The 27,851-nt window shown below is 58.6% G+C and overlaps 2 protein-coding genes across 5 annotated transcripts; both read right to left on the bottom strand.

Moving 5' to 3' along the window:
* Positions 1 to 49: 49 nt before the first annotated feature.
* LOC123829989 (probable bifunctional dTTP/UTP pyrophosphatase/methyltransferase protein) lies at positions 50 to 16,167 on the bottom strand. 4 transcript variants are annotated; one of them, XM_045855904.1, is made up of 14 exons: positions 15,940 to 16,167; positions 14,884 to 15,015; positions 14,000 to 14,086; positions 10,890 to 10,954; positions 10,103 to 10,164; positions 9,743 to 9,851; positions 8,556 to 8,931; positions 6,131 to 6,293; positions 4,768 to 4,952; positions 4,177 to 4,306; positions 3,224 to 3,367; positions 2,078 to 2,200; positions 1,792 to 1,964; positions 1,093 to 1,261 (listed from the first exon to the last, which is right to left on the bottom strand). In XM_045855904.1, exons 1-14 carry the CDS (start codon positions 16,030 to 16,032, stop codon positions 1,244 to 1,246), a joined length of 1,860 nt encoding a protein of 619 aa, XP_045711860.1. In that variant the 5' UTR covers positions 16,033 to 16,167; the 3' UTR covers positions 1,093 to 1,243. The 4 variants fall into 4 exon arrangements, 3 of the variants coding, with proteins under 3 accessions (XP_045711858.1, XP_045711861.1, XP_045711860.1); XR_006787676.1 differs by having other exon boundaries at positions 1,190 to 1,261; positions 1,792 to 1,851; XM_045855902.1 differs by lacking the exon at positions 1,792 to 1,964 and having other exon boundaries at positions 50 to 1,261.
* A 3,278-nt stretch (positions 16,168 to 19,445) lies between these two features.
* Positions 19,446 to 27,138, bottom strand: LOC123829992 (probable bifunctional dTTP/UTP pyrophosphatase/methyltransferase protein). The gene is given in 10 exon segments (XM_045855908.1): positions 19,446 to 20,591; positions 21,422 to 21,544; positions 22,578 to 22,721; positions 23,254 to 23,386; positions 23,742 to 23,926; positions 25,191 to 25,290; positions 25,292 to 25,354; positions 25,538 to 25,639; positions 26,441 to 26,572; positions 27,018 to 27,138. Coding segments are annotated over 10 exon segments (1,290 nt in total). The 5' UTR covers positions 27,111 to 27,138; the 3' UTR covers positions 19,446 to 20,376.
* Positions 27,139 to 27,851: the final 713 nt, after the last annotated feature.

The following is a 27,851-nucleotide window of genomic DNA, read 5'->3' as shown; positions in this document are numbered from 1 at the left end:
AAACCCACAGTGTTCGCAACGTGTTCACAATAACCAGACACTCAGGGTGTGAGTCTTCCCTTCCCATCATGTTCATTGTTTCTAAGAGCATTTCCAACAGCCACAGAGGCACAGAAAGTGGTCTCAGGGGACCAGGGACCCCTCCCCAGTTCTCACAGGGTTACCTGCCTGTCACTCTGCACCCCGGGGTTTCCCGTGCGTCAGTGGGTCCTCGGCTAAGGGCTCCCTGGAGAGTGGAGGACCAAGGTGTCCATCCGGGACAGGGCATGAGTGATTATCTGTGTGATTACCTACACTGTAGAAATCATGTGTGTGTGTGCATCTTGAAAACCAACTTCTAGATTGTCTATGAAACCCATTCTCACTCGGAAAATTATGACTACAAGCTGTGTGACTATCAGGCTGCTGATTTGAGCTGCGAAGGAGATTGAACAGATCCATCTGAACGATACCACCAGTCACTCTGACGACTGCCCCCCACTGCTGAGTGTGCACCCACTTTCTTACTCTTTAGGGAAACAGACACTTTACCACGACACAGAGTCCCAGCTGCAGACTTTGGGGACATGTCTGGGGAACAATCACCTTCACCCAGTCAACCTTCACCTGCCTAAGCTGTGATCTTGTAATCGTGCTGATTAACCAGAGGGGCAAAGGGGAGGAGCATCTCCTGCAGGAATCACAGGACAGGAGGGCTGGGATGTCACTGGGACCAGGAAGTCTGGCTGGAGAGATGAGAGGTGTTGGGAAGCATACAGGGCTGGTGGAGAGAGGGCGGTGTGGACACGGCCCCAGTTATGGAGGTGCACTGGCTGGAGGCCCCTGGCCAGGGCCCCCACAGAGGACTTGTGGCCCGGCCAGTTGGCCCACCCTTGTCCCATGGAGCCCCACCCACAAGCTCCAGGTGGCGCTGGTAGCCCCGTTCCTCAGCCCGGGGGGTGACTCCAGCCCCTTACAGCAAACTTTCTACCTATTGGCCACGGTGGGGGACTCTGGGCCAGTGTCCCCCTAGGGGAGTGACCCTGGGACTGGCATGCGGGTGGCCGTCAGGCTCTGGTGGCCAGCACGGCATCCAGGATGGTCCCAGTGCGGACAGCCCGCACGTCGGTGAAGCCGTGAGCCTGCAGCAGACTGCGGTACTCGCTTAGGCTGCGCTCCCTGCCCTGGAACAGCACCGTCATGTTCAGCGACTGCACCACGGCAGTCCGTGCCTCTCGCTTGTCCTCGTCCAGCAGCATTTCCACTACCAGGAGGCCGCCACCTGCGTGCACAAGAGCAGCCACTGGGGTCCTGTTGAGGGACGGGGTGGGCGGGCTGGAGGGACACCAGCCCTCATGGGCACAGGCTGCAGACACATCCTGGAGTTCTGGGGAATCAGTCAGGGAGGTGGAGGGAAGACACAGAGGCAGACAGACGTGGAAAGACAGAAGGGGAGACAGGGACAAGACACAGGGAGACCCGGGGAGACACGAAGGGAGAGACAGGGGGATTGAGCAGAGAGAAGGAAAGGGAGCAGGGACAGGTAACAGGGTCGGGGGAAATGAGGGCGCCTGGTCCTCTGGGGGTACCCACCAGGGTCCCCTGAGTGTATGCCCTCCATAGGACACAGGTGGAAACTTTTATTATAGGAGGGGCCCCTGTGAGCCCACGGGGGAGCAGGTGACTGGACCCTGGGCCCCAGCTGCTTGGAGCAGCAGCAGCAGCAGCCTGGCCAGGGGCAGCGGGGAGGGCAGGAAGGTGGAGCATGGGTGTGACAGGGAGACAGGATTAGCTGCAGAGGGAGGGACTCACTGGGCAGGGCAGCCTTGGCAGGGGTTCCAGGGGCAGGAAACGGCAGGCTCCCTCAGGGCCCTGCAGGGCGGGACAGTGACACTCAGGGGAGCCAGGCTCAGGGGCACCTGTCCCAACATGCAGGCACTTGTGTCCACATCCTCCAGTCAAGAGCGAGATCTGAAGTCTGTAAACTGAGCACCACAGGGAGTGTGGCAGCCCCCTTACGGTGCATAAACGTTACTTTTCTAAACAGTGGAGCAGTCTTCCTGTGTGTCTGAAGAGGAGGTCAAAGAGGCCGTCTCACCTGGTTTGCAGCTGCGGGAGATGCGGCTCAGCAGCTGGTGCACCTTGTCATCGGGCCAGTCGTGAAGAATTCTGCAGACAATGTACAGGTCGGCCTCTGGGAGGGTGTCTCGGAAAAAGTCCCCTGGTGTACACAGAGGGAAATCATTCTGTCAGGAACAGGAGAACTGGTTCTCCCTCAGACAGAAACGGGGAGGCATGGCCTCTGAACTAAAATGAAAAGGGAGGGTGCTCGTGGTGGGGCGAGAGTGTTTCCCCAAAAGACGGTCCAAGTCCTAATGCTGGAAACTGTAACCACATGGAAACAGGGTGTTTGCAGGTGGGATGAGGGCAGGGTCTGAGAGGAGGGCGTCCTGGGTCAGGGTGGCCCTGCGTCCAATGACAGTGTCCTGAGAAGACACAGAAGAGGAGACGCAGACCCGGTGGAGAAGCCACGTGGTGCTGGAGGCAGAGACGGGAGGAACGCGGCCACCAGCCCAGGGACGCCTGGAGCCCCTGGAACGGGAAGAGGGGGCAGGGACCCTCCCTGGAGCCTGTGGAGGGAGTGCGACCCCGGGACACCTGGACCTCGGACATCTGGTCTCCAGGATGGGGGAGGGTGCATGTCTGTGCTTCTAAGACACACAGTTCGTGTAATTTGTTTCTGGAGCCATAGAAGAAAACCAATACCCAGACAACCCATTTGAAAAAGTGATATTGTTACTATACAATAGTGAATGTTACATTGTTACTAGGCAGTGTGGCAGCTGCTGGTGTCTTTTCAGAGCATAGAGCTGTTTTTCTGGTTACTCCTGAAAGGAGACAGTGTAACAGCCTCACACAGCACTGACACTGTATCAGGGCTCATAGGGAATCCAGACAGCATTGAAACTCCACAGAGGGCGTGGGTTGGGGACAAGCAGACACTGCCTCATCTTATATTAAGGACCAGAGAGCTGAGCATTTGCTACTGGACGGGGGTCCTGCAACCTTCCCCAGGTGGACCAGGGGCCCCTGTGCAGACAGAGGTGAGCACGGTACAGACACCCACCAGCACAGACACACACCTGCAGAGGCACAGACACCACACCCACGCACACACAGGGACAGGCTCCGTGTCACAGGTCACACAAGTGCTGACCAGATGCAGAGGCACAGGAGCGCTTACCTGGCTCGAAGCTGACCTGCCCTGTCTGGGGTCCATCGGGCTGAAAGCACACGGTATCTTCGATGACCTCTGGCAGGTCAAAAATGGTCACCTTCAGACCCGGATACTGCCGGGCCAGCTCATAGGCAAGGGCACCTGTGGATCCTGCAGGTGAAATCACACACTGTACCCCTACCTGCCCTTCCAGGCACTTAGGGATGCCTGGGTGAATCTCCAAAATTCATTCAGTAAAACTGAGCAATGTTCTAGAACATGGATTGAGGCCACTTCTGTGTAATAAAGCCAGCCATGATGCAGATGGCTGGTGTCTCCTGTGGGCATTGGGGCCTCCCAAGGTCAAGACCACGCAAGTGAGCAGGTGAGTGAGGAGTGGAGACAGTGTCATGAGGAAATCCTCCAGGCAAGACGTCCGAGAATCATAACCTTCCCTACTCCTTTCTGCTTTGGGAGTGCAGATGTGACCGTTGGTGCTTCAGCAGCCACTCTGGGCCACCAGGAGGAAGGGTGTGCAGGGACAATGGGGAAATGCAAGCTGGCAGCTCAGCAGTCCCCTGGGGACTCTCATCCCATTACAGCCCCCGATGGCCCGCCTGCTCCTCCTCCATCCTCCATCCTCCATCCTGGGTGGAGACTGGCAGAGGGTGCAGTGGAGGGCGTGTGGGGCACCAGTGTGACGATGTGGGTCAGAGGGACCAGTTCTCTCCCCAACTCAGCAGCCCCCGGAAAGGGCCCCACAACCTCCGCTGGGGTCCTGGGCGATCTCTAGCACCTCCTCGTGGTTGGGAGTGTCTGCCCAAGCCCCATACCCACCCTGACCAAATGTGGGGCCTCGGGATGTTTGAAAGAGATAACCCCATTTTGCAGTGTTATGAGCATGTGAGCCACCCGCGATGTGACACAGGAAAAGACACGCACGCAGCTGGTGACAGTGATTCCTGGTGGGGTGTACACACCTCCCAGATCGCACGCAGAGGTGAATCCAGACAGGTCGAAGGCTGTGGCCACCTGGCGAGCGACCACCTTGATGAGGCCGTGCATGGCCCGCATGAACTGCAGCTTCTCCCGGGTCTGGTAGAGGGACTCCTGAGGCAGAGCAGGGCGTGAGCAGACAGGCACAGGCCGGGCCTCCTGCACCTGGGCGGTGCTCATAGCCGGCACGTCCCTGGCACAGGGGGTAGGCAGGGCTGGGGGGTGGGCACGGGGCCCTTCCGGACCCACCACAGTCTTGCAGGTGCACCCTAAAAGCCTCCCTGGAGGAAGGGCACACAGGGCCAGTGCAGGACAGGGGCAGAAGAGGTGCCGCAGGTCCGTGGGCTCCAGTCCGAAGGACCCTGAAAGGGCCTGGACGGAGACCAGCCAGCACCCCGCACACCCTGACCCCACTGTCTCGTCCAGCCTGGCGTCTCTCAGAATGCCTGGCCTCTAGGAGGCCAAGGCTCGGTGGCTTCTGAGAGTCCGTGCTCCGCCAGGCCACACAGGGATCCTGGACCCAGGGGTCCTTTCCCCAGACCCACACAGGGAAGGAGCATGCTCAGTGCGGCCACCTGAAATGGGCTGTCCACCGTGCTCTGCAGAGCCCTCTGGTGCGGGTTGGCTCCCTCCCGGACAACGGACTCCAGGTGGTTGTACAGGTGCCAGGTGTGGTTGTCGTTGTGCAGAGCCAGGCTGTGGAGGGAGTGCTCGCTGTCCGACAGCAGGTACAGGCTGGCCAGGGGCGTGTTGCTGTAACCTGCAGTGACAGGTGCGGTCCTCACAGGGATGCTGGAGCTGGACCGCCCCCCACGGGACCACCGCTGAGGTCCACGGAGAAGGACCACCAACACCATCCCCGAGAGTACGGCTCACCGCACGCTGGCGGGCAGCTCCACAGGGAGCAAGCAGGCCTCAGTGGGCGCAGGCACCGATGGCGGTGAGAGTTTCCCCCACAGGAGGTTCCCTCTAAGGGGCCTGGGACGGTCACGGAGCCCCTCTGTAGTCCATCCACCCATCTGCTGTCTGTCCATCTATCCCTCCATCCATCCATGCATCTGTCCATCTATCATCCATCCACCTATCCGTGCACACCGACAGCAATGCACCTAACCACGCCTCTGCCTGTGAATCCATCCTTCCGTCTGTGCACCAGTCTCACTAGCTGCCTGTCCAGTTTCTCAACCACCTGTCCATCCCTCCACCATCCATCTGTTTGTGCATCCTTCCATGTATGTACCCATCCACCCCCCGCCCATCCTTCCATCATCCAACCAACCATCCATCATCTGTCCATCCATCTATCCACCCACCATCCATCTGTCCGCCCTTCTTCCAATAAATGTACTCATCCATCCCTACAAACATCCATCTATCTTTCTGTCCATGCATCATCCCTCCACTCATCCATCCATTGATCTGTCCATCTGTCCACCTGTCCATTTAGCTTTGCATCCATTCATCCACCAACCATCCACATCTGTCCATCCAGCCCTCAATCCATTCACAGCTTTCCATGCATCCATCCACCATCCGTCTGTCCAGTGATTCCATCTATCCATCCGTCTATCTATGTATTTATCATCTCTCCACGCTCCATATCGTCTGTCTCTCTAAGTCAACCCCTGTCTGTGTCGTGCACACAGAAAACCCCTGTTTCTTCCGTGTCTCTGGAGGTCCCTCACAGACACAGCCCCTCTGAGAGCAGAGACATGAGGAGTCACTGTACACACACACACACACACACACACACACACACACCCGTTTTCCTTTCCTCCATCCGTCCTCTGTCCCGCCCTCTGGGTCGGAAGCCAGGCATCTGGGGCAGAGGGACAGCCCGTGAGGTCATCCCTGCCTCGGCCCAGAGCCCACGTCCACTCAGTGACCTGCTTCCGCCTTCTGAGATTCTCTGCATGAAACACCTCCGAGTCCCCTCACCTCTCTCTGTCTTGTCCAGTAACCCGAAGGCCACACAGACGTCCAGCAGCCGTCCAGTTGCGCCCGCCGTGGCGTCGACTTTCCTGGCAACGTCCAGCGCGCTCAGGGGGCCTTCGTCCCTCAGCAAATCGAACAGCTTCATCTTGCAAGCCGTGAACAGGGCCTGGGTGGGAACAGCAGCTCAGTGAGACCTGGCAGGTGGCTCGTCAAGTGCTCTTCGGCCCCACGAAGTGCCACGCGGGAGGTCCAAACGGGCCAGACCACACCAGTCATCGGTGGGACTCTCTCCCCCACAGGAGGGAGGGGAGGGTCAGGCGCTAGCTGGTCCCCGCCCTGCACAAGGTGTAGGCACGTCAGTGCCCAGCCAGCAGAGACTCCCGGGGAGAAACCCCACGTGCAGCTGCTGTGGGCTGGGCCGTGACCGCCACGCCCGCTGAAGGAAGCCCCGAGTGCAGGAGCCCCCAGTGGAACTCTGCTTGGACACAGAGGTCCGGTCCTGGGCAGACGGGTTCCCTGTGCTGCTCAGGATGCATGCCCTCGTGTGACCTTGAGAACTGTCACTCGAGCTCTCTCTCTGTCACGAAACACCCTCTGTGACCGCTGACGCATTTCCAGAAATGCAACACACTGAGCTGTACGGGCAATGAACGAACGAACGGGATGGACCAGGCAGGTCACCTCCACTGCAAGACTGGCTGCGGCATTCCTGCTGGGTCCGGAGGCCTGGCCAGGGGGAGGCCTTGCTGACGTGAGGGGAGTAATGGTGAGTGGGCCCGCAGATGAATAGAAGATAAACACATGACAGACGAACAGAGGGATGGACAATTGCATAGATGGACACACAGGTAAAAAGACATGATAGATGCATGGATGGATGGATGGATGGAGGAATGGATGGATGGAGGAGTGGATGGATGTAGGGATGGATAGATGGATGAATGGGTGCATGGATGGAAGGATGGATGGATAGAAGAATGGATGGATGGAGGGATGGATGGACAGATGAATGGATGGATAGATGGATGCGTTGATGGATGAATGGATGGATGGATGTCAATGGATGGATGGATGGACTGATGACTGGATGGATGGATGTCAATGGATAGATGGATGGATGGATGGATACATGAATGGATGGATGGATGGGATGGAGTGGACGCACGGATGAATGGATGGATGGAGGGGTGCATGGAGGGGTGGATGAATGGATGGATGCATGGACAGATGGATGGATGGAGGGGTGGATGGAGGGATGGATGGATGGATGGAGGGGTGCATGGAGGGGTGGATGAATGGATGGATGCATGGACAGATGGATGGATGGAGGGGTGGATGGAGGGATGGATGGATGGAGGGACGGACGGATGGATGAATGATGGATGGATGTGAATGGATGGATGGATGGAGGGATGGATGGATGAAGGGGTGGATGGATGGATGCATAGATGGATGGATGGATGGATGGACGGACGGACGGATGGAGGGGTGGATGGATGGAGGGGTGGATGGAGGGGATGGATGGATGGAGGGTGGATGGAAGGATAGATGAATGGATGGCCGGAGGGGTGGATGGAGGAACGGTATGACAGGAGGAGGAAGGGTGGCAGGATGGAGAGGGCAGACAGATGGGCAGATGGGACAGGGGATGGAGGATTGGCAGCTGATGAACAGAAGAGGGAGGGCGCCACCTGCTGGAAGCACGGCGCAGCTGGAACTCGTGACAGGGCCACCTGCCTCAGGGCACGGACGGAATCGCTCTTTCTAGCAAAAGGAGAGGGTGTGCGGTGCAGCCCAGCACCCCCTTTCCTTCCTCTGACCGCACAGTCCACTAGGGCCACGGGGTCCCAGGAGCGGAAAAGGGGCGGGGCGAGGGAGGGGGCAGGCCCGAGTCCCGCCGCAGCCTGAGCCCGCCCGCGCAGCACCCTGGCCGCCCAGGAGCCTTGGAGGCAATGCGGGAGGCCCCACCGCACTGCGCTGGTCCCGGAAGGAAGGCCCCACGTGCGTCTGCAGCCACGGAGGGGCGGCGGACAACCAGCAAGCACACTGTTAGGGCTGCCCCGTGGCTCCCGAGGAGGGACGCCGACGTCCCTGCACTGCTGCCCGGGAATCAGACGCCTCTAGTGAAGGGCCTGCGAGGAGGAGGGCGCCCCGGGTCAGGGTGGGCGCATGGCAGTGCCCTTAGAGGAGACACGGGCCCGAGGAGAAGCCCCGTGAAGCGGAGAGGAGAGAGGTGCGGCCAGCAGCCCCCGGAGCTGGAAGAGGCGGGAAGGACCGTGCCCGGAGACCGAGGAGGCCGAGCGGTCGCAGGACACTCGGGTTCCAGACGTCTGGTCTCCAGGACCGAGACAGGACGGACTCCCGCTGCTGTTTTTCGCCCCAACCGTGTCCCTCAGTCCCGGCCGCCCTGGGCCCCTGGGCCGGTCACCTTGGACACTTTGTAGCCGTCTATGAGTTCCACGACCGCGGTGGGCGGCACGCTCTCCACCGTGGGTTTGCGGTCTGCGTCCCTCGCGCGCTCCCTGCCCTGGGCCTGGGGCCGGCGGCGGTCCCCCCGAGCCCCTTCCTGGCCGGGCGCCGCGCCCTCCGAGTCGCTGAGGCCGTCGAAGGTGGCCACCGCGGGGATGCAATCCTGCTTCTCCCGCTGCAGGTCCTCGGGGTGCGGCGGGTGGTACAGCTCCGCCAGCTTCTTGCAGAAGCGGTTCAGGGGGAAGCCCCTGACGTTGAGGAAGTCTCCGTGGATGGCCTCCACCAGCACGCTGCCCAGGGCCTGGGCCCCATACCCATAGCCTCCGGCTTTGTCCCTGAGTGGGGAGGGCGGGGCCAGAGGGAAGGGGGCGGAGAGAAGGGGAGAGGTCAGAATGCCCGTCCAAGGGGGCGGGTCCAAGGGGGCGGGTCCCAGCACCAGGAGCAGGGTTTCATGGAAATCCTGGGACCGGGTGCCGACCGAACCCAGCGCGCCTGCCCCAACACCCCTGCCACTGGGAACGGGGCTCCTGCTGGGAAGTCGGGCCCCAGCCCAGGGTCCCCCGTCACCCCACGCCCTGTCCGCCAGCACGGGCTCGGTGGAGCTGGTGTCCCCAGGGTGATGCCGCTGTCCCACCCGCCCCTGGTGTATAGCCACGTCTGGGGGTGCAGGAAACACACCGGTGTGGCTGTGCTCTGCTGCTGCTGGGCTCCTGGCCCTCACAGGACACTCGGGCCCTGCCTTACGGGGGCCCCCAGCCCAGGTCTCCCCGGTGCCCAGGTCAGCCCCTTTCTGGGGACACAGGGGTGCTGGGTCCCGTTGCTCCACCCTGACCGAGCCCCCAGGACTGGTGTGCCCTGGCCCTCCCACTCCTGTCCGCAGACTTGCGTCCATGACAGGGCTGGACCCCTGTGTTTCGGGCACGAGGACCGCTCCCTGCCTGAGCTGCAGGCAGCGGTGTCCCCGGGACGGTGTCCCTCTGGCCCGCCTCCCCAGCGGAAGAAAGCAGGTCTGTCTGGTGTGTCTGTCCAGCGCCTGAGCCACAGGGCGGACGTGCCGACGGCGGCCCTGTCACCCCCCCCAGCCCCCCCCCCCCCCGCCCCGCCCCGCCGCGGCGCCCGAGGCGGGCGGCCCGGGGAGACACTCACAAGGGCTCGCCGCTGTGGATGTACTCCCACAGCAGCTCCTCCGACAGCTGCGAGAACCGCACCCGCGTCTCCTCGTAGAACTCCGAGACGTCCAGGTCCAGCCCGCCGCCTGCACGGACAGAGTCAGCCCCGGGGACACGTCACCTCCACGTCCCCGACGGGGCCCCGCTGCGGCCACACGCACCGCACTCTAGGGGTGCTCCGTGGCAACCCCGGAATCCCACGTCGCCCCGACTTCCCAGGCAGGGGGGCGGGGGGGATGCTGTGGGAGGGCGCTTGAGCTGTCCCCTGGGGACCCGGTGTCCCAGAGTCCCTGGGACCCTGCGTGACCTTGGGATGAAGGTGGAGCTGCCCTGATACCTTCGCTGGAGCAGCGGACGATGGCCACGCCCGTGAACACGCTGTGCTCTTTCCCGCTCAGCCTGCAACAGAAGCCGCGCCCGGGGGCGAGGGAGATGAGCATGACCCAGGTCCCCAGTAACGGGGTGACCCTGCACCCTGGGACTGGCCCTCACTTCCCGTGCGCTCGCTGCCCTGTTCCCCCCACCCCGACCCGGCCCGCAGGTCTCTAAGGGTGCTCGCAGACGGCCTGGTGGAGGGGCAGGTGGGGGGGGGCGCGGCTCTGACAGCAGGTCACGGCCCGGGGTATCGCCTGCAGGACCCAGTGTCCAGGTCACCGGGGAGCTCGCTGACCCCGGGGAGCGGTGGGCTGTGCAGGGAAATCCCAGCCGGACCGCCCCGGGCAGGCTCCCCTGAGGGTCGGTTTGCTGTCCCATGGGCAGGGGACACGGGTCCACCGCGAGGACGCGTCGGGCAGACCCAGGGCCCTGAGTCGAGCACAGGCTCACACCCGCTGGGCCGTGGGAAAGCCGAAACAGGGAGGGGGTCCGAGGGAGGTCCCCTGCCCAGCGGCATGCGTAGGGACCAGAGCGAAGGTCACGGTCGTGGGGATTTCTGCTCCAGTGGCGTGCGGGTGGAAGTAATGCAGCTTAAGTTCAAGGAGGCTGGGTCTGTCCTCTGCTCTGACCCAGGAGGCTGACCGGCGAGGTCAGGCGGTCACCCTCGAGGACTGAGGCCCCTCCCCACGGGCCGGGTACACCTTCGCTGACGTGCGCTGGTGCCAGGGAGGCCGGCCGCCGGCCCCTACCTGGACAGCATGCTGTAGGCATCTGTCTTGTCCACAGGCTTCTCCAGGATTAGCCCCTCCAGCGCCTGCAGGGGAGAGAGAGGGCCGTGTCCACTTCCGAGCCAGGCCTGCGAGGGCCACCCTGTCTGGAGCCGACCCACAGCCGACCCTTGACACAGCCAGGTCGGGTGAGACGTGTCTGCACAGCAGAGGTGACTGTGGCCGGGTCTCCTGTCTATCTCCTCCTGCGTGCTTGTCCCTGCTAGCAACAGGTGGTGGGATTTTTAGATGCCTGTGTGTTACAACAAAACATCTGCACGGTCCCTCTGAGTCTGCGTGGAGTGACTTGCTAACCACAGAATACAGACCCCCTAGCAACCCTAATGCTGCCTGCTTCCCCCACCTGGGAAGTTGAGGACAGAATTCAACTATGGGCAGACCAGCTGCCAGAACGCTGGAGGAAGCTGTTGCTAGGAACGTTTCTTAAGGAGTCACCACTCAAAAGCTTAAGATTTATTAGAGCCACTACCCCTGCCATACCCTGGACAGGAGTGCACAGAAGCAAGGAGTTCTAGGTGGAAATAATAATCTCAATACATGGAAACAAATACAAAACACGCCCCCCCACAAGATGTATAAATCAAAACAGCTAGGCAAAAAACCAGTTACCTAACTGAGACAAATCTAACCTCAACAAACAATAGCTAATTTCTATATAACCTATAAATCACCCCTTGCACCCTTTTAATTTAGACCAATCTCAGAATCTTAATAGATGCCTGGTGACTAATTGGCCCCTGAAAGTTTGTGCCCGTATAGCTCTGTTGGCTATCTGATTGATGACCCTCCTGGTCAAATAACCTTTGTTTAATATGGTTGATCTGTGGGACCTCTTGTACTTTTGGGTTATTTCTTTGTTGAACACGATGGATCTGCAAAACCTTCTGTGTTTTAGAAACTATTTCTGTGGTAACCTTTCTGTTTTAATAATCACACTATGCATTGCATGTTGTATCACCTCCCCTATAAAAATAAAGATTGATTTTTCTCGGGGAGTCAGTCGGGCCCCAAAAGCCCGGCTGTGCTCCAGCACCCCACCGGGTGTCTCGCTTCATTGCTTCGCCTGAGCCGTGCTTCCTCCGGGGACCCTGAGACCCCGCCCAGGGTGGACCCTGGCACCGCCCGGTCCGAGTATGACACTCCTTCTTTAAATTCCAGGTGAGGACTTGCGGCAAGATGGAGGAATAGGTGGACGCACCGTACCTCCTCGCACAACCAAGATTAGAACAACAATAATTTACAGACAGCATATCACTCAGAACTGATAGAGGATTTATCTGAATGGAAGTCGGACAGCCAAGAAGTTGAAGTAGACCTGTACATCCGGACCGGTAGGAGGCTATGAGCCGGGCGGGCACGGGGTTGGCACGGGTCGGCGGCGCTCGGAGGTCGGGGAAAATTTGGCGCGAAATCAGCGTGACAGCCATCCGGGGCGCAAGAACGATGCAGCGGTGATCCCTGAGTACGCAAGCTGTAGCTGGCAGACCCAGTGAGGCAGCGATTGTGGACCAGGGCAGAGCTTGCAGCCCAGGATCCCAGAGAAGGGTCTGAGCCCAGGAGAACGGAACTACCGCCATTGTTTCCTCCTGTCCCCGCTCCCGCCCCTGCCCCCACGTATAACGTCACAATCTAGTGACTGGGGTGCCCAGCCCCAGTGAACAACTAAGGCTCCATCCCCCACCGTAACAAGAGCGACCAGACCGGAAAAAAAAAGAAAAAAGGAGAGACAGGGAAAGACATAAGATATGTTTCCAACAGAACAGATCAGTCCCCCAGGACTCATCCTTTTGAGCGACCAAGAGATAGCCAATCTATCAGATGCACAGTTCATAACACCGGTGATCAGAAAGCTCACGGAATTGGTTGATTGTGGGCGCAATTGAGATGAAAGGATGCAGGTTACCATAAAAGAGATGCAGGAAGATACACGGAGGAGAGCCAATAGTGAAAGGAAGGAATCTGAGTCTCAAAACAATACAGAGGACCAGAAGGAAGATAGAATCAACCAAGCAGGAAAGCATGATGAAATAAGAATTTTAAAAAATCGAGGAAAAGCTTAAGAGCATCCAGGACACCTTTAAACGTTCCAACATCCGAATTATAGGGGTACCAGAACAGGAAGGAGAAAAGCAACAGATGGAGCACGTATTTGAACAAATAATAAAGGAGAACTTCCCCAATATGGCAAAGGGAACAGTCTTCCAAGAAATCCAAGAAGCTCAGAGAGCCCCAAAGAAGTTGGACCCAAGAAGAAACACACCAAGGCACATCACAATTACATTAGCCAAGGTAAAAACGAAGGAGAGAATCCTAGAAGCAGCAAGAGATAAGGGGACAGTAACCTACAAAGGAGTTCCCATCAGACTGTCAGCTGATTTCTCAAAAGAGAACTTGCAGGCAAGAAGGGGCTGGAAAGAAATATTCCAAGTCATGAAAGACAAGGACCTGCATCCCAGATTGCTCTATCCAGCAAAGCTTTCATTTAGAATGGAAGGGCAGATAAAGTGCTTCTCAGATAAGGTCAAGTTAAAGGAGTTCATCATCACCAAGCCCTTATTTTATGAAATGCTAAAGGGACTTATCTAAGAAAAGAAGATAAAGAAAAGACATGTATAGTAAAAGGACAGCAAACTCACAATTATGAACAACCACACCTAAAGCAAAAACAAAAGAAACTAAGTAAACAACTAGAACAGGAACAGAACCACAGAAATGGAGGGCACATGGAGGGCTAGCAGCAGGGGGGGTGGGAGGAGGAGAGAGGGGGAAAAGGTATAGAGAATAAGTAGCATAGAATGTAGGTTGAAAATAGATAGGGGGGAAGGCAAGAATAGTATGGGAAATGTAGAAGCTAAAGAACTTATGACACATGGACATGAACTAAAGGGGGGGCAGTGGGTGGGAGCGGGTGTGCAGGGGGGAGGGGAGTAAGGGGGGGAAATGGGACAACGGTAACAGCATAATCAATAAAATACATTTAAAAAATATTTTTAAAAACTTAAAAAAAAAAATTCCAGGTGAGAGTCACCCGGGACATGCACACCCGGCTGCAGGCGCAGGGTCGGACTCACCACGATAGTGTCCGCTCCGATGACGATGTCGGGGGCCCGCAGGTCTTTCTGCAAGAATCCGAACTGAGCTTCAGAAGGGACGTATGTCTGTGGTGTGGTGCATGCAGACGGCCTCAGTGCTGGTGTCTGGGCTCACTTGGGAGAGCAAGGCCCGTGTGGCCCCTCGTGCTGAGCGGGGACAGGCATGTGGCCCCCATACAGTCCCCCACAATGTGTACCCCACCTTGTCCTTGGGGGTGCACTTGCATACTAACCTCCCCCTGCCGAATATCAGTCTCTCAGCTCTCACTCATTTACACCAATACTCACAGTATTACCTACAATGCAGCTAGTATCCCAACTGCCGTAGCATATTACTATACCATCTAGTGATAAGCTGCATTAATGCTACACAGTGGAAGGCACCATTGTGTTCATTATAGGAAAGTATTGTATGGTAACTCGGGTTATACGTGCATTAAAATAAATAATACTGATGTAAGAATTACAATGCTCTATGACATAGCAACAAAGTCATTCACAATCTATATTATACAAATGATACTATTAGCTGCAATAATAAATAAGTGTTATTAGGTAACAATGTAATAGGTAAGCTACATTAAATCTGTATTTAAAATGATACCTTCACACTGATTACCACAGTCTGTGATAGAGTAACAATGCAACAGACCAGCTATGTCAATTCTTTGTGACAAGCTGGGCTACACAAACGCTACATGAGAGGAAGAGTATACTACCCTGCAACCCTCAGCCATGAATAAGCTGCATGACTGCACACTGTGACAGCATTTATGCAACAGGTCTCCTTCAAACCTGAGCCCCACCTTCCCCCACCTCCCCTGTGGCCCCAGATCCCCAGGTGGCAGAAGCAGAGTCCTTGCCTGGTGCATCCTCCTGGCCACCTCCAGGGCCTTCTGCTTGGCTGTTTCCATGGCATATGCATAAGGGGTGGGGAAGGAGGCTTTACTGAGATTCTCTTTAAATTTGGAAGGAACCACCGTGAACCTGAGCCCCTGCAATGGGAGAAGAGGGGCCGTGAGGGGGTGAGGGTCGCAGCAGTCCCCAACAGAACAGGTTGGGGTACACCCAGTGTGGCCTCTCAGCCCCTGTGGCCGACACTGAACTTTCCCCAATAGCCACTTCGTGCAGAGCCAGAGCTCGGGACCTACAGGGAAGTGAGGTGTGCACCCCGGTCACTCAAACGCCTGGGGACAGTACCGACGAAGGTGCTGGGTACACGGATCGAACCCCTGGGGGTGGAACAGCGCCCAGGACATTCCCAAGGCCAGGGTTCCACCCCCACCCCGGGGGCCCAGCAACTGGAAATACACTGCCCACAAGAAATGCAAAGGACAGAAATGCTGACCAGGCAGGACAGTCCCTGGACAAGCGTGGTCATGGACGCTGACACCCCAGGGTCCGCACTGTGCACCCTGGCCACAGAGGGTCAGCGGCCCCTCTCCGTGGCAGCCCCTACAGAGCACCTACGTGGCTCTGGCCCTCCCCCGTCCCCGGGCACCCCCAGGACAGAGGCAGCTGTGCACCCTGACCTGGCATGCCCTGCCTCCTCAGCCAGGCCACACAGGTCGCCAGACCACGAAGCCTGGCCTCAAGACCCTGACCGCAGATCGCACAGGTTCCGGCTCCCCCCGGGCCCACAGACGTGGACCCCGGTCAGTAGGAGCTGCCCGCATACCGCAGCCCCAACCCCTCGCCGCCCGGGGTCTCCAAATCTCGGCCTGAAGACTCTGGACTTCACACCTCGTCCGCAGCCGCCACCAGCCCACGGAGCCCGCAATCACCGGGCCCGGGTCACCTGGCGCCCCCCTGCTGTCCGCAGGCCAGGGCCCGGAGGCCCCCAGGGTCGCTAGGCTCCCGGATCGGTAACTTCCCGCTGGCTCCCGGAAACCCGACCCCGGTCCGTCCCAGACACTCACCGCGTTGCTTAGGATCTCCTGGCGCCGCGGGGAGGTGCTGGCCAACACCACGCGCTTTTCCAGCAACTTCCGGATCACCGGGTACAGGACCATGGCCGCGAGGCAGGTGCGCTAGGCGCAGGGAGCAGCCAGCAGGTCCTCAGCCCCGCAGACAGCGCACGGCCGCCGGAGCCCCGCCCGCAGTAAATCCGCGCCTGGACAGAGCTCCGCTTCCGGGCCCGAGCCGCTGCGCCTCCGAGCCGGCTCCGCCCCTAACGGACGCTTGGAAGGCCCCGCCCACACTGCCCCGGTGCCACGCCCCCAACCTGAGCGGGGCGTCCTCCCGGGCCCAGCGCCCAACAAGGCCCCGCCCACACTGCCCCGCTGCCACGCCCCGAATCCGAACTGGGCGTCCTCCCCGGGCCCAGCGCCCAACAAGGCCCCGCCCACACTGCCCCGCTGCCACGCCCCGAATCCGAACTGGGCGTCCTCCCCGGGCCCAGCGCCCAACAAGGCCCCGCCCACACTGCCCCGCTGCCACGCCCCGAATCCGAACTGGGCGTCCTCCCCGGGCCCAGCGCCCAACAAGGCCCCGCCCCTCAGAAGCTCCGCCCAAGACCGGCCGCAAGCGGGGCCCCGCCCCCGACGCTCGCCCCGCCCCCGCCGGCGGAGGTTCTGGCAGTGTGGGCTCGTTTGTAATCCCCGAAAGGGGGCGCGGAGATCGGAGTCGGCGCGGGCGCAGTAGGGGCGCGGAGATGGGGATCCCCGTCTGCGCGCCGTGGGGCGCGCGCAGACGGGAGGACGCCTATCTGCAGGTGGCCAAAGGATGGATGATGGACCGATGCACGGGCACAACGTCTCCGGCTCAGGCGGGTTTCTGGAGGTCCGCACAGTGACGTCAGCGTCGGGGGCGGGTCGGTGAGCGGGGCCGGAGCTGCCTGGCTTCCGAGCACTAGGTGGCAGCACCTGCCCGCCCAGCTGTGACCACGGAGCGTGTGTGGGGGAGTCTGGTGACACCACTGGCACAGCCCGTTGGGGGCCACGTGGGGGGGATAGACGGACAGACAGACAGGCGGATGTGTGAGTGAAAGAGAGGGAGGCATAGAGGTATTCACGCTGCGTACATAGGTGATAAATGCATGGATAAAAAGTGACAGGGAAACGGACAGAGGAGGATGGATAACGGTAGATATTCACGATACAGAGCTAGACGACTAATAATACACAGAGGACACAGGTGCAGGATACAAACACAGACTGACTGTGTTATTCTAAGGCAGGTTCTCCACCTCCAGGACGCCACACGGACCCCCTCCTGGGGGACCCCACGGACGGGTGGCCGTCCACTCGCCGGTTGCTCAAAATCGGGCTCCGATTCCCCTTTGGCCTCACTGGGCTCAGCCCACGTGTTTGGGCAGTCAACTCCGGATTGGCTGAGGTTCGTGTGTCCCTCAAATGTCAGAAATAATCCTAATAAATTATTATCAAATATGTTATTGTTGTGGAAAATCACTCACTCTCGGAGAGATGACCAACCACAAACTTTATTCCCCGGGGGCCTCAGAGGGGAATCCCTAATTTTGAGCCAAAAAAGGCTGGACTCGAGCTTTTTTTATATCCTAGTTACACAGGCAGAAAGGGAGGGGGTGGTGAGTCATCTGCTAAAGCAAGCATACAGAAGCAGGAGCAAAGGTCAGGGGCCTTGAGATAACTGTTACCTTGGTGACGGCTCCTAGTAAGCTCCTGGTCATACAAAAACAAAGTCACTGTGACATTTGGAAGTGTTTCAGAGAGCACTGCTTATCAAAGAAGCTACAGGGCATAGAACCTTTTAGATTGGGTTTTCTTTTTCTGCCACATTATGAACACTCACTATCTTCAATCATTAATATTTAATTAGCATTAACTACTACTCAATCAGTTCATATTACTCATTAATAATATTTTTTTGTTTTAGATTTTTGTTTATTTATTTTTAGAGAGAGGGGAAGGGAGGGAGAAAGAGAGGGAGAGAAACATCAGTGTGTGGTTGCCTCTCATGCACCCGCTACTGGGGACCTGGCCCACAACCCAGGCCTGTGCCTTGACTGGGAATCGATCCCGAGACCCTTTGGTTTATAGGCTTGTGTTCAATCCACCGAGCCACACCAGCCAGGGCAGCGTGTCATAATGACTGTTATTGTGTCAGCCATTCGAGGGTACGTATGTCAGCCCCATTACAGACTGCGTGAATCACCTCTGGGTGTCGCCCAGGACTCTCTGCAAAGGTCCGGATTGAGTGTAAGTGCCTGTTTCTCAAGCGGCCAGAGGGAGGGTGCCCAAGGGCCCCCCTTTGTCAACTGACCTGTGCACAGGACACCCCTCTTCTTGCTCCATGGGCACCGACGGCCTCTGCTCGTTGTCCTCGGGACGAAGACAGTGCAGGAGACATCTCCAAGGCGCACCCTTGACAACTGTTTTGGAAGGACCAACCCCTCTGAGGATCCAGCCCCTCGTCACTTCCGCAAAAACTGGGAAGCCAAACAGCGGGGCCCCCTCCCTCCAAGTCGCTATCGTAGGGGACCCCCAAGTTGCCTATTTCTACCCAGGAGATACTCGTCTCATCACACAAATAGGGGTTTTATCGGGGGACAGTTTAGATGTATGGGCAGATTGTCCAGTGAACTAGTGAGTTCTCATATTGTTGTCTCATTCTTCCCTGCACGCCCACACCCTGTATTCCTGTGGCCCGTTGGTCCCAACTGGCACCCTGAGTCTGTCCGCGCACTGTGTCCGAGGACCCCAGCTCCCCAGTGCGCTCTGGTGGACCAGTTCGCGACCTTGCCATTGTAGTAGCCGGACACGGATCCCTGGGATCTCGGGATTGCTGAGCAGGACCGCCCCCCACTGGGGTGGTTCACGAGGACCTTCAGGTCATCCCAGCGGCCCCGCGGGGTGGGTCAGAGAGAAAGGGGGATGGGCAGGGGTGCCTGAGGGTAGGGACAGAAGCAGGGGCCGCTCACCCACCCTGGGCTCCCCACGGCCTGGGGTCCAGTCCTGGGAAGGCTCTGCATGGCCCTCAGGGTGATGAGGCCTGGGTGCAGTGAGCCTGGCTCAGCGTGTAAGCAACCTGGGTGCTGGGGGGCCAGCAGGCTACTTGGGCTGGGGACCCACGAGGTCCCAGACAGTGTAGGCGAGGGGTGAGGCCATGTGCTCTCAGGTGGTAATGTGACAGCCCGATGTCCCCAGCTGTTCCCCACCCCACCCCCATAGGGCAGACGTTACCCCAGGACGACCCTCCCAGACTGTCCCGGGTCCAGGGGCACTCACACACCTGTGAACGAGCCAGGGAATGAGGGAACTGCACCCAAGGGTGGGGCTCAGCTCTGCCACCCACCCCCACCTGGGGCTGCCTGCCCATTCCTGAGGAGGAAGTCCCTTTGAGGAGAGACACACAGTGGTCACCCCCCCCACCCTTCCCCCCACGCCCTGAAACCCACAGTGTTCGCACCGTGTTCACAATAACCAGACACTCAGGCTGTGAGTCTTCCCTTCCCATCGTGTTCATTGTTTCTAAGAGCATTTCCAACAGCCACAGAGGCACAGAAAGTGGTCTCAGGGGACCAGGGACCCTTCCCCTGTTCCTACAAGTGTTACCTGCCTGTCACTCTGCAGCCTGGGGTCTCCCGTGCGTGGGTAGGTCCTCAGCTAAGGGCTCCCTGCAGAGTGGAGACCAAGGTGTCCATCCAGACTGTGCATGAGTGATTATCTGTGTGATTACCTACACTGTATAAATCATGTGTGTGTGTGCATCTTGAAAACGAACTTCTACATTGTCTATGAAACCCATTCTCACTCGGAAAATTAGGACTACAAGCTGTGTGTCTATCAGGCTGCTGATTGGAGCTGCAAAGGAGATTGAACAGATCCATCTAAAGGATACAACCAGTCACCCTGACGACTGCCCCCCAGTGATGAGTGTGCACCCACTTTCTTACTCTTTAGGGAAACGGACACTTTACCAGGACACAGAGTCCCAGCTGCAGACTTTGGGGACATGTCGGCTGAACAATCACCTTCACCCAGTCAACCTTCTCCTGCCTAAGCTGTGATCTTGTAAAACTAGAAGTCTGGCTGGGGAGAGGAGAGAAGCGGTGGGAGGTGGTGGGAAGGGCTGGTGGAGAGAGGGCGGTGTGGACACGGCCCGTGTTATGGAGGTCCACCTGCTGGAGGCCCCAGGGCCAGGCCCCCACAGACGACGGGTGGCCCGGCATCGTGAAGGGAGGGACCCCAGTTGGCACTGCCCTTGTCCCCTGCAGCCCCACCCGCAAGCTCCAGGTGCCGCTGCTGGCCCCGTTCCTTAGCCTGGGGGTGACTCCAGCCCCTTGCAGCACACTCTCTACCTATGGGCCACGGTGGGGGACTGTGAGCCAGTGTCCCCCCAGGGAAGTGACCCTGGGACTGGCATGCGGGTGGCCGTCAGGCTCTGGTGGCCAGCACGGCATCCAGGATGGTCCCAGTGCGCACGGCCCGCACGTCGGTGAAGCCGTGAGCCTGCAGCAGGCTGCGGTACTCGCTCAGGCTGCGCTCCCTGCCCTGGAACAGCACCATCATGTTCAGCGACATCAGCACGGCGGGCAGGGGCCTGCACTTGTCCTCGTCCAGCAGCTGTTCCGCCAGCAGGAGGCCGCCACCTGCGTGCACAAGAGCAGCCACTGACGTCCTGCCCCGCACCCAGGAGAGGGGGCTGAGGGACTCCAGCCCTCAGGGGTACAGGCTGCAGACACATCCCACCGGCCTGGAGAGTCAGACAGGAAGGTGGAAGGGAGACAGAGAGAAAGACAGACAGGGACACACAGAGAGAGAGGGAGACAGAGACGAGACCCAGAGACCCAGGGAGACACGAGGAGACACGAAGGGAGAGACAGAGGGAGTGAGCAGGGAGAAGGAAAGGGAGCAGGGACAGGTAACAGGGTCGGGGGAAATGAGGGTGCCTGGTCCTCTGGGGGTACCCACCAGGGTCCTCTGAGGGCATGCTCTGCATAGGATACAGGTGGAAGCTTTTATTATAGGAGGGGCCCCTGTGAGACCACCGGGGAGCAGGTGACTGGACCCTGGGCCCCAGCTGCTTGGAGCAGCAGCAGCAGCAGCCTGGCCAGGGTGAGCGTGGGGGAGGGCAGGAAGGTGGAGCATGGGTGTGACAGGGAGACAGGATTAGCTGCAGAGGGATGGACAAAGGGGCCAGGGCAGCCCTGGGAGGGGTCACCAGGGGCAGGAAACCAAAGGCTCCCTCAGGGCCCTGCAGGGCGGGACAGTGACACTCAGGGGAGCCAGGCTCAGGGGCAGCTGTCCCAACATGCAGGCACTTGTGTCCACATCCTCCAGTCAAGAGCGAGCTCTGAAGTCTGTAAACTGAGCACCACAGGGAGTGTGGCAGCCCCTTACGGTGCATAAAAGTTACTTTTCTAAACAATGGACCAGTCTTCATGTGTGTCTGAAAAGGAGGTCAAAGAGGCCGTCTCACCTGGTTTGCAGCTGCGGGAGATGCGGCTCAGCAGTTGGTGCGCCTTGTCGTCGGGCCAGTTGTGCAGAATTTTGCCCAGAATGTACAGGTCGGCCTCCGGGAGGGTGTCTCTGAAAAAGTCCCCTGGTGGACACATATAGAGCAATCATTCCATCAGGGACTCAAGAACCAGTTCTCCCCGAGACAGAAAAGGGGAGGCACCGCCTCAGAACTGAATGGAAAAGGAGTCTGCTTGCAGTGGGGGGGATAGTGACCCCCCGCCCAAACACAATCCAAGTCCTAACTCTGGAACCCGGGAGTGGCTCCTTCTGGAAACAGGGTGTTTGCAGGTGGGATGGGTGGAGGGTCGGAGTGGAGGCCGTCCTGGGTCAGGGTGGCCTCACATCCAGTGGCAGTGTCCTTGGAAGTGACAGAACAGGAGACGCAGAAAGGAGGAAAAGCCACGTGGAGGTGGAGGCAGAGACGGGAGGGACGTGAGTACCAGCCCAGGGGCACCTGGAGCTCCAGGAGCTGGAAGAGGTGCAAAGCACCCTCCCTGCAGCCCCTGGAGGGACTGGGGCAGCAGGACACCTGGAATCAGAGGGCGGATCTCCAGGATGGAGGCCCAGGGAATTCCTGGGCTTTTTAGGAACCCAAGCTGTGTGATTTATATTTAGCCAAAGAAAACAAAAAATACACAGGGAAACCTTTTGAGACAATTACATGCTGTTGCCCAAGGAGGAAATGTTACATTGTTACTATGCAATCGGGGGCATGTCTCTGTCTGCCCCAAACCAAGACTTGTTTTTCTTGTTACTCCTGAAAGGAGACACTGTAACAACCTCACACAGCACTGACACTGTGTCAGGGTTTACAGGGAATCCAGACAGCATTGGAAGTCCACAGGAGGGAGTGGGTTGGGGACAAGCAGACACTGCCTCATCTTATCTAAAGGACCCAAGTGCTGAGCATTTGTACTGGAAGGGGGCCCTGCAACCTTCCCCAGGTGGACCGGGGGCCCCTGTGCAGACAGAGGTGAACACGGCACTCAGACACCCACCAGCACAGACACACACCTGCAGAAGCACAGACACCACACCCACGCACACACAGGGACAAGGTCCGTGTCACAGGTCACATAAGTGCTGACCAGATGCAAAGGCACAGGAGCGCTTACCTGGCACGAAGCTGACCTGCCCTGACTGGAGTCCATCGGGCTGAAAGCACACGGCGTCCTCGATGACCTCCGGCAGGTCAAACACGGTCACCTTTAGACCCGGGCACTGCCGGGCCAGCTCGTAGGCAAGGACACCCGTGCACCCTGCAGGTGAAAACGCACACTGTACCCCTACCTGCCCTTCCAGGCAGTTAGGGATGCCTGGGTGAGTTTCCAAAGGGCAACTGAGGCAAAATCAAGCAATGTTCTAGAACCTGCATTGAAGTCACTGCTGTGAAATAAAGCCAGGCATGATGCAGATGGCTGGTGTCTCCTGTGGGCATTGGGGCCTCCCATGGTCAAGACCACGCAGGTGAGCAGGAGAGTGGGGTGGGGACACAGCGTCACAAGAGAATCCTCAGGGCAAAGTTGTGGAGGTCTGGTACCATCCGTAATGCTTTCTGGTTTGTCAAAGCAGATGTGATGGCTGGTGGTTCAATACCCACCTGGGCCACTGGGAGGATGGGTGTGCAGGGAGAATAGGGAAATGCAAGCTGGCAGCTCAGGAGTCCTTGGGGTGTTTTTCAAGAGATAACCCTGTTTTGCAGGCTCATGATCATGTCAGTCACATGCAATATGGCACAGGAAAAGACACGCATGCAGCTGGTGACACAGAGACTCCGTGGGGTGTACACACCTCCCAGGTCGCAGGCAGAGGTGAATCCAGACAGGTCGAAGGCTGTGGCCACCTGGCGTGCAGCCACCTTGGTGAGGCCGTGCATGGCCCGCATGAACTGCAGCTTCTTTTCTCGATTCTGGTAGAAGGACTCCTGAGGCAGAGCAGGGTGTGAGCACACATGCAGACGCCGGGCCTCCTGCACCCGGGAGGCATCCCCGACTGACATGTCCCTGGGACTGGGCCTCTCTGTGCCTCTCTCTGTGTCTGTCTGTGTCTGTCTTGTGACTCTGTGTCCCTCTCTCTGCATCCCTCTGTGTCTCTTTCTCTCCCTTCTCCACCCCTCCACCACCCACCCTGCCACAGTGGACTCCATCAGGACTGTTTCATCCAAAAAGCAAATGGTCAGTGGATTCCGAGTTTGGTGCAGCCCCAGGACGGACACGGATCCCGTCCCCTCAGATCCTTTCCCCGACCCATGCACGGAAGGAACATCTCTGGCACATCACCTGATAGTGGTCCTCCCCCGCTGTGCCCAGAGCCCTCTGGCCCTGGACGGTGCCCTCCTGGACAGCAAACTCCAGGTAGGAGAAGAAGGGCCAGCAGACTTCCTCTTGGGTCATGATGAAGCTTTGGAGGGAGTACTCGCCATCTGACAGCAGGTACAGGGTGGCCAGTGGTGTGTTGCTGTAACCTGCAGTGACAGGTGAGGTCCTCACAGTGAGGGTGCAGCTGGTCCCACCACCAGACCACCGCTGAGGCCCACGGAGAAGGAGCACGAACACCATTCCCCAGACTGCTGCTCACCCCACACTGGGAGGCAGCTCCTCAGGGAGCAGGCCTCAGGGGGCTCAGGTGCTGAAGCAGGGGTGAGTTCCCCCTCAAGGGGTTTCCCCCAAGGGCCCTGGGATGGTCAGTGAGCCCGGATGCACTCCTTCCATCCATCTGCTGTCTGTCCATCCATCCCTCCATCCCTCCATCCACTCCTCCATCTCCACCTTCAAGAATCCACCCATCCATTCACTGGCCTATGTGTCCATTCTTCCATGCACCCATCAATCTCACCAGCTACCTACCCATGGTCACAGCCGCCCATCCATCCTCCTGCACATCCTTCCATCTGTGGACCCACCCATCCCCCGTCCACCCTTCCGTCTTTCCAGCCAACCATGGCTCCACCCATCCATCCATCCAACCAACCATCCATCTATCCAACCGACCATCCATCTATCCAACCACCCACCCATCCATCCATCCAACCAACCATCCATCCAACCAACTATCCACCCATTCCCCCATCCATCCCTCCAACCAACCATCCATCTATCGATCCACCCATCCATCCATCATTCCGTCAATCAGCCATCCATACATCTGTCCATCTCTTCTCTGGTCTGTTCTATGCATTAGTCCACCCAGTTTTCCTTCCTCTCCACCTACCCATCGCCCCATCCACCCACTATCATCTGCACCTTCCACTACACATCTGTCTTCTTCCTTCTGTCCTTCCTTCCACCTCCCCACCGATCCATCTCTCTGCTTTCTCCCCCACCCTTCCGTCCACTGTATGCGAGTATCCATCCATCCATCTATGTGTCTCTCATCTCTCCTCCTGCCGTCTCGTCTGTCTCTCTAAGTCAACCCCTGTCTGTGTTGTGCACACAGAAAAGTCCTGTTTCTTCCGTGTCTCTGGAGGTCCCTCACGGACACAGCCCCTCTGAGAGCAGAGACATGAGGAGTCACTAGACACACACACACACACACACACACACACACACACACACCCGTTTTCCTTTCCTCCATCCGTCCTCTGTCCCACCCTCTGGGTCGGAAGCCAGGCATCTGGGGCAGAGGGACAGCCCGTGAGGTCATCCCTGCTGGGCTCAGAGGCCACGTCCACTCAGTGACCTGCTTCCGCCTTCTGAGATTCTCCACGAAACACCTCCGAGTCCCCTCACCTCCCTCTGTCTTGTCCAGCAGGCCCAGGGCTGCACAGACGTCCAGCAGCTGACCAGTTCCCCCCTCAGAGGCATCGATTTTCCTGGCAACGTCCGCCGCACTCAGGGGGCCCTTCGTCTCTCAGCACATCAAACACCTTCATCTTGCAAGCCGTGAACAGGGCCTGGGCGGGAACAGCAGCTCAGTGAGACCCCCCCTGGGGACCTGAGGGGGGAGCGTGGCCCAGGGAGACGTGGGACGTCAGACGCCTGGTCTCCAGGACACAAACACAGATGAGCTCCCTGGGGTTTTCGGCCCCCGGGTTGTCCCCTCCCTCCCGGCCACCCCAGGGCCCTCCGCAGGTCACCTTGGACACCTTGAAGCCGTCTATCAGTTCCACAATGGCAGTCGGGGGGAGGCTCTGCACCGTGGGGTTACCATCTGCGTCCTCCACGGCCTTCCCGTGTTTCTGCAGAAACCCGAGCTCAGCTTCAGAAGGGACACATTTCTGTGGTGTGGTGCATGCAGACGGCCTCACTGCTGGTGTCTGGGCTCACTTGGGAGAGCAAGGCCCGTGTGGCCCCTCGTGCTGAGCGGGGACAGGCATGTGGCCCCCATACAGTCCCCCACAATGTGTACCCCACCTGGTCCTTGGGGTGCACTTGCATACTAACCTCCCCCTGCCGAATATCAGTCTCTCAGCTCTCACTCATTTACACCAATACTCACAGTATTACCTACAATGCAGGTAGTATCCCAGCTCCCGTAGGATATTACTATACCATGTAGTGATAAACTGCACTAATGCTACACAGTGGAAGGCACCATTGTGTTCATTATAGGAAAGTATTGTTCCATAACCTGGATTATACGTGCATTAAAATAAATGATACTGATGTAAGAATGACAATGCGCTATGACATAGCAACAAAGTAATTCACAATCTGTATTATAGAAATTATAGTATTAGCTGCAATAATAAGTAAGTGTTATTAGGTAACAATGTAACAGGTAAGCTACATTAAATCTTTATTGAAAATGATCCCTTCACACTGATTATGATAGTCTATGACATAGTAAAATGCAACAGACGAGACCATGCTACATGAGGGGAAGAGTATACTACACTGCTACCCTCAGCCATGAATAAGCTGCATGACTGCACACTGTGACAGCATTTATGCAACAGGTCTCCTTCAAACCTGAGCCCCACCTTCCCCCACCTCCCCTGTGGCCCCAGATCCCCAGGGGGCAGAAGCAGAGTCCTTGCCTGGTGCATGCTCCTGACCACCTCCAGGGCCTTCTGCTTGGTTGTTTCCATGGACCATAGGAAGCGGGTGGGGGAGGAGGCTTTACTGAGATTCTCTTCAAACTTGGAAGGAACCACCGTGAACCTGAGCCCCTGCAATGGGAGGAGAGGGGCCATGAGGGGGTGAGGGTCGCAGCAGTCCCCAACAGAACAGGTTGGGGTACAGCCAGTGTGGCCTCTCAGCCCCTGTGGCCGACAGTGAACTTTCCCCAATAGCCACTTCGTGCAGAGCCGGATCTCCGGACCTAGAGGGAAGTGAGGTGTGCACCCCGGTCACTCAAACGCCTGGGGACAGTATTGACAAAGGGGCTGGGTACACAGATCGAACCCCTGGGGGTGGAACAGCTCCCAGGACATTCCCAAGGCCAGGGTTCCACACCCACAGGGGCCCACCATCCCCAATCACCGGGCCAGGGGCACCGGGTGACCCATGCTGCACCAGTCCATGGGCCCCAGGCCCCAGGGTCACTAGGCTCCCGGATCACTAGCCTGCCCCTCGCACCCCAGAACCCGACCCGGTTCTGTCCCGGCTATTCACCGCATTCCTGAGGATGTGCTGGTGGCGCGGGGCAGCACAGGCCATCACCACACGGTTATGCAGCAGCTGCGGGATCACCCGGAACAAGCCCATGACTCTCGAGTCCGCGCCACACTCCCTGGGCCCCCAAGTGGAGGGTCTGCCTCACCCCCTCGTTCTGACACTGGGTCTGTGGACCTGGAGAGCTGGCCCAGGCTATTGAAGCCCCAAGCCCAGGAGACCCCGCCCACACAGCCCCGCCCCAGGGCCGACCACGCCCCCAGGGCTGGTTCTCACCACTCAGCTGGGACTTCCTGGGATGGAGGCCCCGCCCACTTCACCTGGCCCCGCCCCGCCACCAGCGAGGCCCCGCCCATCAGCCAGAGCCCCGCCCCGAATTGAGCTCAGCTTCCAGGCTTCTTCTGCAGCCTGTGACGCCCACACCCTGTATTCCTGTGGCCCGTTGGTCCCACCTGGCACCCCGTGTCTGTCCGCGCACTGTGTCCGAGGACCCCAGCTCCCCAGGGCGCGCTGGGGGTCAGTTCGCCGCCTTACCATTGTACTAGCTGGACACAGATCCCTGGGATCTCGGGATTGCTGAGCAGGACCGCCCCCCACTGGGGTGGTTCAGGAGGACCTTCAGGTCTGCCCAGCGGCCCCGCGGGGTGGGTTAGAGAGAAAGGGGGATGGGCAGGGGCGCCTGGGGTTAGGGACAGAGGCAGGGGCCGCTCACCCACCCTGGGCTCCCCAAGGCCTTGGGTCCAGTCCGGGGAAGGCTCTGCATGGCCCTCAGGGTGATGAGGTCAGGGTGCAGTGAGCCTGGCTCAGCGTGTAAGCAACCTGGGTGCTGGGGGG

This window comes from Phyllostomus hastatus, unplaced genomic scaffold (genome assembly GCF_019186645.2).
Source record: "Phyllostomus hastatus isolate PE091 unplaced genomic scaffold, TTU_PhHast_1.1 phas_scaffold_12, whole genome shotgun sequence".
Taxonomy (NCBI): Eukaryota; Metazoa; Chordata; class Mammalia; order Chiroptera; family Phyllostomidae; genus Phyllostomus; species Phyllostomus hastatus.
The sequence above is the reverse complement of the archived record's forward strand: the minus strand, read 5'-3'. Positions and strand labels throughout refer to the sequence as shown.